This window comes from Ambystoma mexicanum, unplaced genomic scaffold (assembly GCF_040938575.1).
Source record: "Ambystoma mexicanum isolate Mex_15411 unplaced genomic scaffold, UKY_AmexF1_1 Mex_scaf60, whole genome shotgun sequence".
Classification (NCBI taxonomy): Eukaryota; Metazoa; Chordata; class Amphibia; order Caudata; family Ambystomatidae; genus Ambystoma; species Ambystoma mexicanum.
Genome location: NW_027182478.1, coordinates 606,540 through 623,537, shown reverse-complemented (window position 1 = coordinate 623,537; position 16,998 = coordinate 606,540). Strand labels below are relative to the sequence as shown.

At 45.0% G+C, this 16,998-nt stretch overlaps 1 protein-coding gene across 1 annotated transcript in view; it reads left to right on the top strand.

The window, feature by feature from the left end:
- Nucleotides 1-8,201: 8,201 nt before the first annotated feature.
- LOC138562534 (vomeronasal type-2 receptor 26-like) overlaps nucleotides 8,202-16,998 on the top strand; it is a 353,413-nt gene continuing 344,616 nt past the window's right edge. The window contains exons 1-2 of the mRNA XM_069642778.1: nucleotides 8,202-8,320; nucleotides 8,791-9,082. Coding sequence (XP_069498879.1) covers nucleotides 8,202-8,320; nucleotides 8,791-9,082 — 411 coding nt within the window. The remainder of the gene's footprint in view (nucleotides 8,321-8,790; nucleotides 9,083-16,998) is intronic.

Genomic DNA, 16,998 nt, shown 5'->3' with positions numbered 1-16,998 from the left:
GGACCTCAGGCCTTGCATTGATTACAGGGCCCTCAATGCCATAACCATTAAAAACCAATACACTTTGCCTCTAATCAACGTCCTTCTGGATCAATTGGGTGCTTCAGTTATCTTTACCAAGCTGGATTTGCGGGGGGCATACAATCTCGTGCGTATTCGACAAGGCGATGAATGGAAGACCGCCTTTAAGACTCGGTACGGTCTTTTCGAATACCTCGTTATGCCATTTGGTCTATGCAACGCCCCCGCAACATTTCAATATTTCATGAATGACATTTTCAGTGATTATATCGATCAGTTTGTAGTTATTTATCTTGACGACATACTGATATATTCAACCTCTATTCAGGATCACATTTCACATGTCATCAAGGTTCTTCAAAGACTGAGAGAAAATCATCTATTTGTAAAAACTGAAAAATGCATTTTTCACACTTCTGAGGTTGAGTTCCTGGGTTACGATATCACCAGCCAGGGAGTCAGAATGAGCAAATCCAAAGTTAGGGCTATTTTGGACTGGCCTGTACCCGCCTCTGTCAAATCCTTACAGTCATTTCTGGGTTTTGCGAATTTTTATAGGCGGTTTATACATGATTTTTCCAAAACTGTAGCACCTCTCACTGCTCTAACTAGTTCCAAGGTGGAGTTTCGTTGGACGAAAGGGGCTCAAAAGGCTTTTGACATGCTAAAAGAATCCTTCACCACTGCACCGGTTTTGCTGCATCCAGATCCTGACTTGCCTTTTATAGTAGAAGCAGATGCCTCCAACTTGGCCATTGGTGCTATTCTTTCTCAAGTTTGTGAATCCACTGGAGCAGAACATCCGGTAGCTTTCTTCTCCCGTAAATTGGCTCCTTATGAACGAAACTATACAGTCACGGAGAAAGAACTTTTGGCCATCAAAGATGCTTTCCTGACATGGCGGCATCATCTACTCGGGGCTAAATATCCGGTCTGTGTTTATTCAGATCACAGGAACCTTCAAGCCATTAAAACAATGAAGTGTTTGACTGCACGGCAGGCCCGATGGCATTCATTCTTTGCCCAATTCGATTTTCGGATCTCATATCGTCCTGCCAGAGAACACACTAAAGCCGATGCTTTATCCCGACTCCATACGGTTGTAACCACAGAGTCAAGCAAACCAACTTTATTGGCTGATAAAGTGATATGTAGTTGCTTCGTTCAACCCTCTCTGAAACAAGAAATTATAGATTGGGTATCTCAAAATCCTCAAGAGGTACAACGTCTGAATCTAGATATTCGGGGCGGACTCCCATATTATAATGGTCTTTTGTATCTACCTTCGGAAAAGACCCGGGCCAAGGCATTAAACTGGGGTCATGATTCTTTGATCGCTGCCCATCCTGGTCAGAAGAAAACACTGGAATTAATCCGGAGGTGGGCTTGGTGGCCGGACATGTCCAAAAATGTCATTGATTATGTCAATTCATGCTCAATTTGTATCCAAAGTAAGGGATCGCTTCAGAAACCAATGGGGCTCTTACATCCTTTACCAGTACCCCATAAACCCTGGTTCATGATATCCATGGATTTCGTGGTAGAATTGCCTCCTATCCAAGGGTTTGACACGATATGGGTCGTGGTGGACTATTTCACGAAAATGGCCTTGTTTTTGCCTTGTCAGGGTATACCTTCTGCGGCCATTCTAGCAGATCTATTTTTGAAACATGTGTTCCGATTTTTTGATTTACCCTCTGTGGTTATCACCGATAGAGGATCACAGTTTGCGTCTCGCTTCAGGAAAGCATTATCAACAGCTCACCTAATGGATGAGCGCATGTCTAGTTCCTACCACCCTCAGACAGACGGTCAGACTGAACGGGTTAATGGTACTATGGAACAGTTCTTACGGTGTTTGACCTTACAGTACCAATCTTCATGGCTGGAAGTCCTGCCCGCAGCCGAATTTGCCTACAATAATTCGGTACATTCCTCAACAGGGTCTTCTCCATTCTACGCCTTATACGGTCAGCATCCCAGGTCCATTCCTGCGGACATAGAGTCTTTCGGCCTTGTTCCTAAAGCTGACGATAAATTGAAGGAGTTGTCGTCTTTGCATTCTTCCATTAAAAAGAATCTGGAGAAGGCACAGGCTCGTTCCAAACTATATGCAGACCAAAACAGGCGTCCATCTCCACTGTACAGAGTTGGCATGTTGGTGTGGTTATCCACCAAGAACCTGAGAATGCCGGGAAAAAGAAAGCTTTTGCCACGTTTTGTTGGGCCTTATGAAATCCTCAAAGTATTGAATCCGGTGGCAATCCGTTTGAAATTACCCTCACATTGGAGAGTACACCCTGTGTTTCATGTGTCCTTAGTGAAACCTTTCGTGGCCGGAACCCGGTTACCTGTTCGGCCTGTTGCTCTTTCTGTAAAGGGTTCTGAGGAGTACGAAGTACAGGCTATATTGGATATGAAGATGCTTGCGGGGGTTCCACATTACCTCATTGATTGGAAGGGCTACGGCCCGGAGGACCGTTCTTGGGAACCTATCGGTAATATCCATGCACCCGCTCTTCTACGCCGGTTCCACGCTTCCAGGGGGGTGGCGTGCCCTTTGGGGGATGGCACTGTCATGCCTGCTAGGCCTTCTCGTCCCCGAGTCCAGCATTATACATCTACAGCTCGGAGATCTGCCAGACCATTTTATACTCGGTGGCGACTTTGGGGAAGAATTCCTGGTAAACGTCTTCACTTCCGCTAAATCATGGCGGATTTAACACGCTGCACACATTATCGTTCCACTCGACAAGTATGCGTGAGTATCACATGACTGGACGTCACAGCGCTACTCACGCATGTTACGTCACAACGTCACTCACGCATTGTACGTCAGCTGATACCTATTTAAACAGAAGTCTCCCGCTATTCGGTGCTTCTGATCGTTGTTCTTTGATCCCCGTTCTGGAGCCTGTTTCTGCTTTGCTTCTAGCAGTTTCAACCTGCCTACCCTCTACTAGCCGGATCAGCTCTGCTAATTTTTGGCGGTTCTTAAACTGGCTTCCTGTCTGCCAGCGGATCTGCACCATTTGTTCTTCTGTCTCCTGATCATTCCAAGGTCCCAGCCAGTCCCACTCATTTTGGACATTCATGTTCTAGGTTTTCCATCCTAAGCTGCAATTCATTTCTACTTCAAGAAAAGTGCACTGAACTTTATGGACGCTATCCGGTGTGCACCGACTCGTCCCTAGTGCGGCCCTCGTTCCGTTCGGGTTAGTCTCCTTACTAACCTCTCCTTTCCTTTCGTTGTTTTGTTAATTGGACCTTTTACCTGGAACTTACCTGGAACTCCAATTCTCCCTCCTGTCCACACAAACACAGGTTAGTGAATATCCTTAGCTACACATACATTTCTTTAGTTTAATTGAATAGTGACTAAAACTTAACATTCTTATTCTACAGACTGGTATCCATCAATACGGACCTTTCCATTAATTACTCTCTCAGGCTGTTTTTTTGCTACAGTCTGAGAGTGACATTGGTTGGAAGGTTTTCAATCATCAAACCCTTTTAGAAGATACTCTGAATAGGAAAAGGAAGAAATCCCAGGAATTCACCTTGTATCCTTTACATCAGTATCCTTTTATTTGGTGTCATTCAAATTCTATTACAGTCTGTAAATCGAAACCTTAACACTCGCCTTACCATGGAAAATGCCCACATTTAGATATTTGGGGGTCAACGTGTACCATGACGCAGCAGAGGAACACATACATAACAAGCTACGTGTCCTAGAGGGCATCAATCGCTCCATAAAGTTCTGTGCCAGACTGCCCCTTTCTCTGATGGGAAGGGCAGCCGTGTTGAAAATGGTGCTCCCTAGACTGCTTCACTTCTTTGTAAATGTCCCGTTTTACATACCGAGACCTTTCTTTAAGGCTCTGGATAGCATTTGTAGAGGATTCCTGCGGCAAGATGGGCAGAATAGAATAGCGTTATCGTCGCTACACTGGCCGTATGCGGAAGGGGGCATTAGGGTCCCACATTTTGTACTATATTACATAGCAGGGCAGGTACAATTTGTAGTAGATTGGCTGGCAGACGACCCTACCACGGACACATTGATGTTGCAACCCACCGGGCCGCGTTATTACCTGAAAGAATTAGTGTGGATCAAGAAGCCTAGAGGCGGCCGATGGTCACACCTAGTGTCCCTAGGGGTGAAAATGTGGGATAGAGCTCTGGCAGCGATGGGGCTCACAGACCCAATTTCAGCGCAGATTCCTTTGGTTGCAGTAGTAGCATCTTCAAGGCAGGGAAGAATGGGAATTGGAACAAGTTGGGAAACCTGCAGGATGGGCACAATAGGGGACTTACTGCAAGATACTACTTTCATACCCTTCTTAGAGTTGGTGAGACACACAGGCATGCATACAGGCCAATACTTGCTACATGGGAGTATCAAGAGGGAGATCACGCGTAGATGGCCCACATACAGCAAATTAATGGAGAAACATTCGGTAGTGGACGTCCTATATGACATAGCAGAGGGGGGGCACACCATATCGCGGATATATGACCTTTTGCTGTCTAATGGGCCTCCCTCCCCTCTAGTTGTAAGTGGCAAATGGGAAGAACATCCTGGAGCAATATTCACAGATGCACAATGGGCTGGGGTACTGGGATACCATAAGAGGGTGTCACGGAATGCGAGACAGCAGCTTATACAACTGCTGATAACACACAGGGCATATATGACGCCTCAGAGGATCTCAAGGTTTCCGGGCGCGATGGTACAGGCGTGCCCCAGGTGTAAAGCGACGAAGCAGGGATATTGCATGTGTTCTGGGCATGTCCAGTTATGGGGCTATACTGGAAGAGTGTGGCAAGTAGATTACACAAGGAGGGGTTGAAATTTGATGCGCTTTCCCGGGGAAGTTTCCTGCAGGCCCGTTTTCCGCGTCCCAAGGGTATGAAACGTGCATAAAATTAAGGACTTGGCGTGCGTCCTCGCCAAACGCAGAATAGCAATGTCATGGAAATCCCCCAAAAGCCCAGAAGTAGAGGAATGGTGGCGGGACCTGAAACGGTTGGCGATGGCGGAAACTGTGCCATGGAAGAGGGCGGTATGGGGCAGCCATGGGGAGGCCACGTTGGGTATTGTGGTATGGGAGGTCTTGTTGCAAACCCTGTTCACTAAGGAAGCCGCAGAAGCAGAGGGGGCGGAGTAACCCAAACAAGGGTGTGAGGTGTTCCAAATTATGTAAGATTTGTGAGTTGATAGTACAATTGTGCATTTGGCAAGGTTGAGGGGTGGGAGTTGCGTGGGAAGGAGGGCAAGGGAAGGCGGATGTTGGGGAAGAGATTATGATACGCTATAAAGTGATGGCTGTAGACATTGCTGAGGACAGTGCTGTGAAATGCTACTACTTATGTATCAGTAAAAACCAATAAAATTATTTTTTTTTAAAAAACCTCTGCATTGGTTATTGCCTTGAGGAGCAGTATTGCATCACCCTCATTCCAGACACATCAGCATATCTCTGCATTGGGTATTTCCTTGATTATTGATAATGTATCTCCCTCCTTCCTGGCACATCAGCATATCTCTGCATTGGGTATTGCCTTGATGAGCAATAATGCATCTCCCTCCTTCCCGGCACACTAGCATATCTCTTTATTGGGCTTATTCTCCAAGGTACGAGATGAAACCCCCACCATCCAATACTTTCCAGACAAACCAACCTGAAATCCTTTCCCTGTGTCCGTCCCTCACTGTATCCCACATTAGAGAGCGCACTGAAGCAGATGGTTCTCTTCACAAAGTGCTTTACCAAACCAATAAAATACTGAAAATAAATCTATAAACACAAGTGGATATTCTATATGCCTTTTGATGGGAGTGTATTGTGAGAAACCTGAATGTGTCTCACCCGCTGGTCCCCAGAGATCTGTCATCCAGGTGGCCAGGACATGGCCATTGCTATTGGATCCAGTTCCTGGGGGTAGACCAGGGCAGGAGGATCACCTGGATGGGGCGTCTTCTGGAAGTGGAAGTGAGACACCGAAGGGTGAGACGCTGTATCCACTCCCTTATGATACCTCTTCACCATCCTACCCAGTAGGATACTTGGAAGCTCCACCCCCCTTTTCTGACACAAATATTTTCTCACAGACATTTCACCGTGAGCAACGACAGACTGATACAAGAGCCGTATACCTGACATGTCCCAACACCAGGGTCAGGCAGAGTCAGGCAATTGCCGACAATTACATACACCTGACTTCCATCAATCTTCCCCACACAGATTAAAGGCAGGGCACGAAATCATACTCTGGGCAAGGCCAAACGCAAGAGGAAGCAGTTCTTCTAAAACAGCAGTTCAAACGGAGGAGACAGGCGGCGAGAGAAGAAAGGACGACGAGGAGGGAATTGCCCTTGCCCTTTTCAACCCAGACCGGCAAAGCCTCCCAGAAAGGAAGCGTAAAACCGAGAATCACAGATGGCGAGTAGTGTGACGGTTATCAATGTTACATGGGGCCCTTCCGCACTGATAGTCAGGGTGGGGAGAAGCGGTTGCTAGTGTGGTACTGTCCTTGACTCCAGTGGAAAAAGAAAAGCCAACGAGTTCAGCAAAGTCGAGCAGTCGGAGGAAATTGATAGGAGACCGGACTGTGTTAGACTCCAGGTTGCAGTGGCAACATTACATGAAAAGAACAACAACAATAGGCAGAGGTCTTTTGTGAATTATGAACTGTGAACTAAACTGGTACCAAATATAGTTGTACTGGGGAATCGAAGTGGTCCTGCAAATGGGTTGTGTCAAATCCTGAGCATATTCAAAAGTCTTCGTTTAGTGTTTGAAATACAAGTACCAGGAGGCCTCAGGGGAGGTCGGCGTAAGATGTCAAAGTGGTCATACGAGGGTCAAGACACACACCCATGTACAGTCGAAAATCTTTGACGCATGGTGAATGCAAATACCTGCGAATTTGGGTGAACAGTAACACACCCGAAAACATTGTGATGATAGAAGTGTGTGAAGCCTGACTGGGGGCTTAAGGGAAAGCCTGGCTGGGTGCTGAGACCCAGTCTTGGGTAAGGGAAGAACCTAAGGGGTCTAGAATGACTTTCTTATGAACTATAATATAGTGGAAAATATAAACCCGACCGAGGGATGCCAAGGGAAAACAAAGGCAGCTGAATCCCGACTGAGGGATGCCTACGAGCAAGAGTGGAAAATAACACACACGTGAACATTGTGACAAACGTGATCCCGGCTGAGGGTTGTCTACAATGAGTGGCTGGTATGAGCCCGACTGAGGGAGGCTAATTTTGAGTGAAGGATCGGAGCCCGACTGAGGGGGATCCAAGGGTGAATGGTGATCACCTGACAACAAGATACACAAAAGGAACTTTTCTTTTATCGTTTGTGATATCAGGCCCTCTGAAGCAAGAGACTTTGCAGGAAAGAGACTTAGACAAAGAAGGTCCTGATATCATTGAGCAGAACTGTAACCAATCGCTGGAGGAGCACAGGAGTGTGCTGTGCTCACGTGTCCCACATTGTACCGTGATAAAAATGTGGGGAAGGGAGACCCTGGCCATAACATCCTGACTTATCATTTTGTGAACACTTCCTTCTTTTCTTGTGAACTTTATCCCACACTATTTTTGTAGCATAGCGGTAAGTATTGGCATTTTTTTTTTGTATAGACTATTTGACTACACTTCACAAGGACTGTATTATTATTATTTGATGGTCGTAGCTTGCTCCCATCTTAGATGTAGGTTTAGATTAGGCGTTTATCACTCCTCTTTGAAAGTTCAATGAACACCCTTGAACTGTGATCACTTGTGTCTGTCTTGCTTTGATACCATGCCTTACTTACACTATGCATGCAAAAATACTGAATGCGGTGTGAAGCTAAAAGATGTCTGCATACATTTTTCGTAAGCAAACTATACTATGGTGCACTACAACACCCTACACCATGTCACGCAATGTGTGAAGCACTCAAATGTACTTAACAAATGATAAAAGCCAAATGTTACAGCATCTTTTCCCTTATAGAATACACAAGCTGTCTTTTGACTCATATGTGAAACATATTCTGCAGCTGGAGGGGATGTTCTCGATTTGGGCGGATCAGTTTGGGCAAAACTCATACCACCCTAAATTTGGGTAGTTTGTATCCCACCAACCTTTAAAACTGTTCCAGAAATTCACGCAGACATGTTCCAGGTCTTCCAAAATGAAGGTCCTGTGTCAGACAGCCAAGCCTCAAAGGGATTAGAACATGTCCCCCTGCTATGCTGGGGCTCTTGCACTGTCAATAAAGAGGTAGAAATAAGGTGTGCACCTTTCTAGGGGTGCCTGGGCATTGCTTGGAATGGGGAGGCCTGGTGAGCATTGTAGGGGAGAGGGAGGCTTGATCATACCAGTAACTGTGACCGACAACACCTCACAGGCCATCTTTGGGGAGTTTACCCACTTCTACTGCACTCAATGTGTGGTGCATGCAGGTTGTGTACACAGTTGCGCCACACTCAAGCACAGGGACTGTATAATGTAATGCTATCAAACAAAGGAACTATTGTGCTTCCGGACAAGCAAGCACAGAGTCTGTGAAATGATGTTGTTTCTGACCCAGGTCCATGAACACACTCAAGCACACAGTAATACTGAAAGTGCTTTACCAAGCAGTGTTATCCTTGTCCATACTCACTCACAACTTGTGCATCTATAAAGCTCATTGCTTTTTGTTGTTCGCAGTCCAGGACTAATTCTCCAATTCACACTGTTTCTTGAACTCTTTTTTCAGAACCCACCTCCAGTCATACATTAACATGTTGGCGTTTGTTTACGCCGTGGAGGAGATCAACCAGAACCCTACACTGCTACCTAATGTGTCTCTGGGATTTCATGTGTACGACTCCTGCCAACGTGGAATATCGTCAACACGCGGAGCCTTTGGGATACTCTCTGGAGGAGTGGGATCAGCTGTGAATTTTAAACGTGGACATCGCAAGCCTGTGATATCGATCATCGATGATTTCCCGTCCACACTGTCAGTAGAAATGGCCCGGATACTGCGTATTTACACGTACCCACAGGTGAGCATACTCTCATAGTATTACAGAACCGCAAACCAAGAACTCTGTGTTCATCCCAAATAATGCCCATAACAAATCCACGGGTGTGAAGCAAACACTGGCTGTCCTGTGGCATACGATGTAGCCTCAGCCACACTCTGAGAATGCCCTTTAGGAATTCCTGGACTGTATGGTAAGAGTAATTGGTGCATGAGTGGGTAGCGTGGTCTATGATGATGCATAAATTGATTCTACCAACTGATAGGATTGTCAAATAATGTTCACATTATTTCACGTAGAAGTTTTGAAATCGTATTGGTCTTTCTTCTTAATCATATAATTATCCTTAACATGCACATTGTGGAGCCAATGTTGAATGCATTCTCTCTTTTGAGACCTTTGGTAGCCTGGAGCGATCTTCCTTTCTCTCCAAGGACTCCCGGAATCGTGAAACATCAACACTCGATTTCAGAAGCCATGTGAGGGCAGCAGCCATTGCCAAACCACACTTGCCACACATACCTCTAGTGGTACCAGCACCACCCGATAACTGCCATTTAGGGCCTCTTTTTGAGTTTTCCCGGGGATCCTCCACACCGGGTCATCTGAGGTAAAGTGGGGTGCAGTAAAACCTGACATCTGTTGGCCTCTACCGCTGCCTGTAACCTATACCTCACCCACCTTACATCGACTCGATTCCTCACGCCTATTCCTATCCTGCATACTCCCTTCTCAAGCTCTATCCCAGGACTCCTCACGTTCCACAACCCTCCCCAACCCCTCCTCCCATGGTGCACCCTATTCCTATGCCACACACCAACAACAACAGGCACCAGTTTCAGCTATACTGCCCCAGAGCCCCCATCTTACCTATGGCCCCCCTTTTACCTTCACCCTTCAGTTCAGTAATGCCAAATCAATTAGCAACAAAACATACTTTCTTTTGAATACTTTAATTCCCTCAGTCCCAACATCATAGTCATGAGAATCACTGAAATCTGGAATGCCTCACAACTCCCTCCAGCCCCCCTGCAATGCTGCCACTTTATTGTCCCACCACATGGCCACTGCTTCCTTCTTATACTCTCCCATTTCAATAAAAGCGATGGTGTTGTTCGCCTAATGATCAATAGAGCCAACAGTAGAATACGATTATACCTTTCATCAGCAATTCATTAACGCTTGACAGGTGGGCACGCCCTGTAACCCCGGAAGTCCCTCCCTAGCGGAAGTCCGGTTCCGGATGTGACATCATGCGGGTGACCCGGAAGTCCCGCCCTAGCGGAAAGCCTGTCCCATAAGTAATGTAGTGGTGGTTAACCGGAATTTAGCCCCTAGCAGATGTGTTACCCCAGATGTGACATCATAGGTGCTAGCTGCAAGGCCCCCACAAAGTCTGTAATCCCCAGGGCCCCCACCCGGGTTCCCCTGGAAGTCCAAACATGATTGGTGACCTATTCCGGAAGTGGCCTAGTGTGTTTTGCCTGATACCCATACTATGGGTATGTGTCTTGACCATTCTGCCCCTGATGTCCCCCCAAAGACCCGGAAGTGTTCCCAGTTTTTGCACTATGGGGCACCTGGAGATGATGTCTGCGCGGGGCCATCTTTAGGGGTGTGGCGTGAAGGGCCTATATATACAGTGGACGTTTGGGAGGGAGGTACACACCGCTCCTGAAGCCCTGGAAAAACCTGCTTGCGCAGCGTCCGCGATACCCGGAATCATGAAGCGCTACAGCTACTAGTCTAAGAATATTCCAGGGGCCGATGATTTGAGCATCATTCAAAACTACAACAGCCCTGAAAGTCAGCCGGCAACAACTACAACCGCTGATGGGGAGCTTGATTATGCCATGGCTATGGATAAGCTGTGTGAACGCCTTGATGTGATGACTTTTGATGACATGTCACAGGCTGTTTCCCCTATCAAGGCTTCTGATGAATGCAGGGCTGGTGTAGATGCAGCTATAGTGGATGCCGACTACACAGATGCAGACTACGTAGATATGGATGAGTCTATGAAGTCTCTTAAAGAGCCCCTGTATGAGGATGAGCTGTTTCCAGAGGCCGCCATGACGCCAGAGTTACAACCATCTTCCGATTAATGGAAATTGGGTGTGTGAGAAACCTTGTTTGGAATGTGCGCAAATGGCCTGTTTGTTTTTTGGGAATAATTAATATATCTCACCAGGAGCAGCAGAAGTGGGGAGCAGTTAGTTTCTCACTAACAACTGAACAAATATATTGTAATAAAGGTGGGTTCCCCTCACCTATCGCGCTCACAACCTAATATTCAGTTATACATTCTATAGTAAAGACATTACTCAAATACATATTGGACCATGTGCAAATATCTTTTATTATTATTTATTATTTATTCCAGGGCTTGTGATGCTGGAATAAATAATACATAATAATACAAGATATTTGCACATGGTCCAATATGTATTTGAGTAATGTCTTTACTATACTAATGTATAACTGAATATACATTAGTATAGTACTGCTACTGCTGCTACTGCTCTCTGTGCCTTACTTCACTCGTGAGCTACCCGTGCTCGCTGAAACTTGGATTCAGCACCACGGCAACCAGAAGGCACTGCTTCGCTTACCTTGGTGGGCGGATCTTTATAACGAGATTCGCACGCGCACCGGCGAAGTCCCGGCCTAAGTCCCGCTTTGCCGCTGGTGGACGCTGCTACTGCTTCTACTGCTCTCTGTGCCTTACTTCACTCGTGAGCTACCCGTGCTCGCTGAAACTTGGATTCAGCACTACGGCAACCAGAAGGTGACTACATACAGCGCTATTCAGCATATTGGACATTGCTGGACTTGATGGACTTTTACCTAATACGCCTTTTTTTTTGTAGGCACTGCTTCGCTTACCTTGGTGGGCGGATCTTTATAACGAGATTCGCACGCGCACCGCGCGCGCGCACCAGCGAAGTCCCGGCCTAAGTCCCGCTTTGACGCTTCGCCGCGTTCACCGCGGCAAGCGGTGAAAGTTCTTTTTTATTGCCAATCATCAATACTGATCTTTTGCTTTGTGCTACTTACTCTTTAAATACATACTTCCCCAACTATGAAACGAAATTTAAACTCTTTAAAGACTGGTATGCCAATGGTAACTACATTACATAGCACTAATGGCCCCAGTTGTTCTAAATCTTCTTATTCTGTCAACACAAAAAGACCTCGTCTCAGCTCCACTCCGCGTACAAGCGCCAGAGGCGCGACACAGAGTGGTGCTGAGCTTCTTCTTGGAATGGACATTCGCCCTTTTTGCAAGGACTCAAGTCGTGTTGGACACGCAATATTACCAACTGGAAATCCCGTAGTAATCTCTTTGCAACAGCCTGCAATAGAGCGTATGGATACAAAAATCTTTTCGCACGGCCTCCCTGTGAGTACCAACACATTTGAAAAAAATCCAACTGACAATGAAATGTCTTCGGATCATGTGGGGGAAGGGCGAACTGGTGAGACCTGCAAATCAATGGCATTGTCTGGCCCATCTGTTACTTTTGCTAAAGAAAATGTTTCGCTTACTGATAGTGTTATACTCACAAATGTACTAATTGGTGTTGTGGCGCCGCCTCTCGAGGCCTGTAATGCGTCTGTTATAGCTGTAAGTGATACATCAATTTCTATTTCATCTGTGAATTCTGTGTCTCAGGATATTCCTGTTATTGACTTGGATATTAATTCCTCTGTTTTATTCCCTCACACGAACTCAAAAAATCTATCCAAGTCTCCTGCACTTTTTACGAACGTGAGTGCTGTTGATTCAGTTGCGAATCCTTCTTTTACTGTCCCCACTCCTAGAAAGGTAGCTGGAAAAGCCCCCCTTGACATGGGTGGCAATGATTCCCGAACTGTAAACACGAGCATTGCACTTACATCTATGAACAATGCTATTTTAGCCCTGGCCAAACTGTTCAAAGTCCTGGTTTTAAAGGCGGAGGCTCATTCGAATCAGTTTGACCAGTTATTCATGAACCAACATGTAATTTCCAATAGGTTAGAAAACTTGAGTAATTTGAATGTACCATCAACTGTTAAACATTCTGTGTTTACACAGACTTAATTGGTAATTGAACCTACTGTCCAGGAGTTTCAGCCCATACCTTTTATACTTGAGCCTATAGTGGACATTGTGGAAATTGAACATGAGCCAAAAATTGATCCACATAAGATTCCCACGTATGCTTTATTTGGGACTAAAAACCCTGTGTCTGACTTTAGGAATTCCATCCCTAAAAACTCTTCTTTGCAAAAACAGACAAAGAAAACGAAAAATATCAAAGCGGGCTCTCGCCAATCCTCGCAAGTCAAAGCTTTTATTAGCAAGCTGTCAGTTTGAGCTACTCCCACAATATAGGCATCTAAAGCTATTGCAAGAAAATATGATTTACAAAATCAGATAAAAAAAGAAAAAATACAGCCGGCTCCTTCTGATCCAGCCCTGGCATACAGTCCCCTAAATGAACTGATTACTGCGGCTAATCAGCTCTCTCAAAACATTTCTACCAAACCAAGTTTGAGCACGTTGACTAGTGATGTTCTTGGCAGGCCTAGCCCAATAGCAACTGGCTCTACCTTTAAACCCCCCTCGACTCAGAACTTAGGGGTCGACGAACAGCGTCGTAAAGAAATACATAGGGCCGTTGACGAATATTTGGCTTCGAAATCTGTCACAAAAAAATTAACTTTTCCGCAGGCTGCACCTGCAGTCGAGCAGGTGCCTGTGCCTGCAGTAGTTTCGATATTAAAAAGATCAAGTTTGCCGGCAGTGTCGGAGGCACTCAACACTAATTCTTTGCAATCCTTAGGGAAGGCGAATCCTGCAAATGCTACCAGCTCAGAGTTACCTGGTCCTAACCCAGTTTTTTCTGGTGATATGGAACGCCTTCTACAGGAAACCTTTACTAAGTTCTTGGAGGTCTCCACTGCCTCTCAAACAGTCTCCAGTTCAAATACAGACAAAGGAGCGTGTAAAAGGTCTAATGAACTTCCACCATCAGTCAAACAAAAACCTACCGCTGCCCGTTTTAAACGTCCGGCGATCCACTCCTTGACTCTTAGCTGTCAGCCTCTACCTGCTAAACAGTATAACTTAAATCGGGCGTCTGTGCTGTCGATTTTTCGTGAAATCCCAGACCTTGATGACATAGGAACCATAGATATCGAACTTGTTGAATTTACAGATCCCTCCAAGCAATCCTCGGTAAATCTGTGGATTAATTCAAGGGTGGTGGTCAATGCTATTTGGGCTGTGAAATCCCAAATTAATGATCTTGGCTTCAATGTGCTTCCAACCCCATACATATTAGATAGTTCTTCTACGCGTGTTGAGCCACTTCTAAGCCAACAAAGAAGTAGACTCCAAGATCGGCCAGCACAGTCATGTAGCGGTCAATGTCAGATCAAGCAAGGTTAGCATTCGATTCTCGCTCCATCTAATCTCTCCTTTGTCAGTTGGAATTCCAGAGGGAATCGACATTTAATCAATAACCATACGCAGCATGTGCTGAACTGTGATGTAATTCTGCTTCAAGAATCTTGGCTGACCAGCGTCCAGTCCTGGAACAACTATGATGTCTGTTTGGCTCCTGCAGTAAAACATTGTGTGGGCCGTCCAACTTCTGGTCTACTAACCGCTGTCAAACAATCCTCTGGTTTAAAAATAACCCCGTGGTTTTGTCCGAATGAGTTCATACAAATGTCTAGAATGAAGGGAGAGAGCTTTGCATGTGCCGTTATTAACATCTATTGGAACCCTGTGGGTATTTCTGATGATAGTTTCATTGAGTCACTGGCACATGCTTTTGATTTAATCATGTTGGATGGGCTTGTTGACATGATCTATTTAGCAGGTGATTTAAATCTACATTGTTTGGGGCCTCACTCTAAATCCGAACAAAAACGCCTTGACATGTGGCTAATGTTTATTAAATCACGTAATCTTTACATGTTAAATGGGGCCTTTCCTCAAGATATTCCACCAAGACCTACATGGCATCGGGCATGTAGTTTCGGGATTATTGATTTTACCTATGTCAATGCGCAGATGTTAAACATGGTCCTAGATTTTCGTATAATAGAATCGAATACAAGTGATCATAACATTCTGCACACAACTTGTTGTACTAATAAAATAATCACTAAGTCGCAATCGGTCTATCTTAAAGGGACCTATGAAGTGAATCCGGCTAGAAATCGTCTAATGTGGTCGGAACACTCCTTAAAAGCTTTTAGATCATGTTATCATGCCCAACTAACAAGTAATGTTGTGAGTGATTCTTTATCTGATGGTGTCTATTATGACGTAATGCAGCTCTTTGAACCATGTTCCACCATGCACAAACAAAAACAAACACTGCACTTGCACATTCCCAATCATGAAATTAGACTAAAAAAATCTATAGTTCGGGCTGAGAAAAAGAAGGCTTGCAAACTTTCTCCAGAATTAAGTCAGGCTGCTCTCTTGCGGATACAAACGAGCTATAGAAATTGGGCAAGAGGTATGAAAACCAAACTGTATCAAAATGATGGGGAAAGTATGCTAGTATCCTTGGCATCTAAAAATTTGTCCCGATCGTGGCAGATTATAAATCAAACAACATCAGGCCGCCAGGTCGCTATTCAGACAAATGATGTCTCAGAGGATGCGTGGGTACGTTATTACTCTGACTTATTTGCTAGCTCTCAAGCATTTTCATCTGCTTCGCTTACAAAGTTTGATACTGCATTTAATCTATGCTTTGTTAAAGAAGATATCGTGCATCTAATTAAACGAGCCAGTAATTCCAGGGCTCCTGGCCCGGATGGCCTATCTAACATGCACCTAAAGCAATTCCTGGATATCTGGGCTGACATATTATCTCTTATGTTTGAAGCGGTTAATAACTCCCAAAAAATTCCCATATCCTGGGGGCAGTCAATTCTCATTCCGATGTACAAAAAGGGTGATCGTGCATGTCCGGCAAGCTACAGACCCGTCTCATTATTGGATGTTTCTGGAAAGATTTTTTGCCGACTCATTTTGCGAGAATTAAATGAGTGGACAAAGAATCATTTTAGACAGGACCCTCTTCAATCGGGCTTTGTCAGTGGTTTGGGGACAATTCCTAATATCATTACCATCAACATGCTGAAATCCCAATATGTAACCAGGAAACAAACTCTATATTTTGCATTCATAGATTTCCGGTCAGCTTTTGACTCTATAGATCGGAACCTCCTTTTTAATAAATTAAAAGCGTTTGGCTGCCCTAGTTCTCTTGTGGCCCTAATTATACAACTTCACACGAACACTTCTATGCAAGTCCGACTTACACGTGAAGGCCTTTTATCTGCACCTTTTCCGACGTTTGTGGGACTCAAGCAGGGATGTATATTGGCATCCACATTGTTTAATCTTTTCATTTTTGATTTGGGCCTATATTTTTTTAGCATTACTGCCGACGCTCCGGAGTTGGGTGGCCAACGCATCCCGTGGATGCTTTATGCAGACGACCTGGTTTTGGTCTCCCAGACTCTGAAGGGTTTGCAAAATTTGCTGACTGCCCTTTCACACTATGCAGAGTCAAACCATTTTACAATTAATCTGACCAAATCTCAGATTATGGTTTGTAGGCATCATGGAAGATGTAAAACTTATAAGGGGTCGTGGTTCTTGCAACAACAAACCATGGAAATTGTTTCAGAATATAAGTATTTGGCCGTTGTTATTCAAAACACTGCCACTGATGACGCATTTACACACATCCTAGACACAAAATTGTTGAGTCTGATATCGCAAGCCAAAATTCTTGTATATAAATACGGGAAATTCACGCTGAAACATATTCTGATGTTCTATGAACAAAAGGTGGTTCCTATTTTGCTCTATGGCGCTGAATCAAAATTATACTCTAATGATAACTCATGGAATA